Here is a 1,112-nt window from a genome sequence, read left to right as displayed (position 1 = left end):
GTTCCCTTCCCCTACATGACCATTAAGGTCTGCTCCAATCATCACTCTCTCTCCTCTGGGGATACTCTCTATCATCCAATCCAGCTCCTTCCAGAACTTCTCCCTTTCTTCCAACTCACAGCCTACCTGTGGGGCATAACCGCTAACAACATTTATCATCACTCCTTCTATTTCTACCTTCACACACATCAACCTGTCTGACTCTCGTTTCACCTCTACCACATTTCTTACATATTCTTCCTTTAGGATCACCCCTACTCCATTTCTCTTCCCATCCGAACCATGATAAAACAGCTTGTAGCCTCCTCTAATGTTTCTAGCCTTGCTGCCCTTCCACCTAGTCTCCTGCACACACAAAATGTCTACTCTTCTTCTCCCCATCACATCAGCTATTTCTCTACTTTCCCCTGTCATTGTACCTACATTCAAAGTTCCAAACTTCAGACTAACACTTCTAACACACTAACACTTCATCTTTTCTCTTTTTCTCCTAACCAAACACCCTCCTCTTCTTCTCTGTCTCTGACAGTATGTATGGGCAGAATGCAGTATAGATACATTAGGAAAGAGGGGTTGCAGTTTACATTCATAACTGCAAACAACAACAAAAGAAGCCATTCTGTGTGTTTCAGTAATACTGTAGTGATCCTTACCTTAAAGTTAATCTTTATTTTATATTCCACTCCCTCCTTCAGGACAAAGGCCTGTTTCTTAAAGGCTGTCAGGTCTCCTGTTTAAAAACAAAGCAGAAAAAGCAAAAAGCAATGTTAATTAGCTGAAGACTTTCTTTGATATCCATCCATCCATCCATTTTCATCCGCTTATCCGTTACCGGGTCGCGGGGGCAGCAGTCGCCACCCAAATCACATTGCACCATACCAACCCCCCCAAACCTTTCTGCGGGTGGTGAGTCCACTGGAAGGTATTAACCGCCCTAACCGGGATTCGAACTTGTCCAGGAGGTGAACCCTGGGGTTCCACACCAATGACAGAGACATTGCCTCTGGGCCAAAGCGCCACACTTTCTTTGATATACATATTTTAACATATGTTTGTCTCACAACTCCCAGACCTGGGGGTCAGTCATTTATTCATCCTGACAATTTATAAAC

The 1,112-nt window shown here is 43.8% G+C and overlaps 1 protein-coding gene across 1 annotated transcript in view; it reads right to left on the bottom strand.

Moving 5' to 3' along the window:
- LOC103384292 (rho GDP-dissociation inhibitor 1-like) overlaps nt 1-1,112 on the bottom strand; it is a 15,968-nt gene that overhangs the window by 4,378 nt on the left and 10,478 nt on the right. The window contains exon 4 of the mRNA XM_008317760.3: nt 654-730. Coding sequence (XP_008315982.1) covers nt 654-730 — 77 coding nt within the window. The remainder of the gene's footprint in view (nt 1-653; nt 731-1,112) is intronic.

The sequence above is a fragment of the Cynoglossus semilaevis genome, chromosome 9 (assembly GCF_000523025.1).
Source record: "Cynoglossus semilaevis isolate Cse_v1.0 chromosome 9, Cse_v1.0, whole genome shotgun sequence".
NCBI classification, from domain to species: Eukaryota; Metazoa; Chordata; class Actinopteri; order Pleuronectiformes; family Cynoglossidae; genus Cynoglossus; species Cynoglossus semilaevis.
This window is presented reverse-complemented; position numbering and strand designations above follow the sequence as displayed.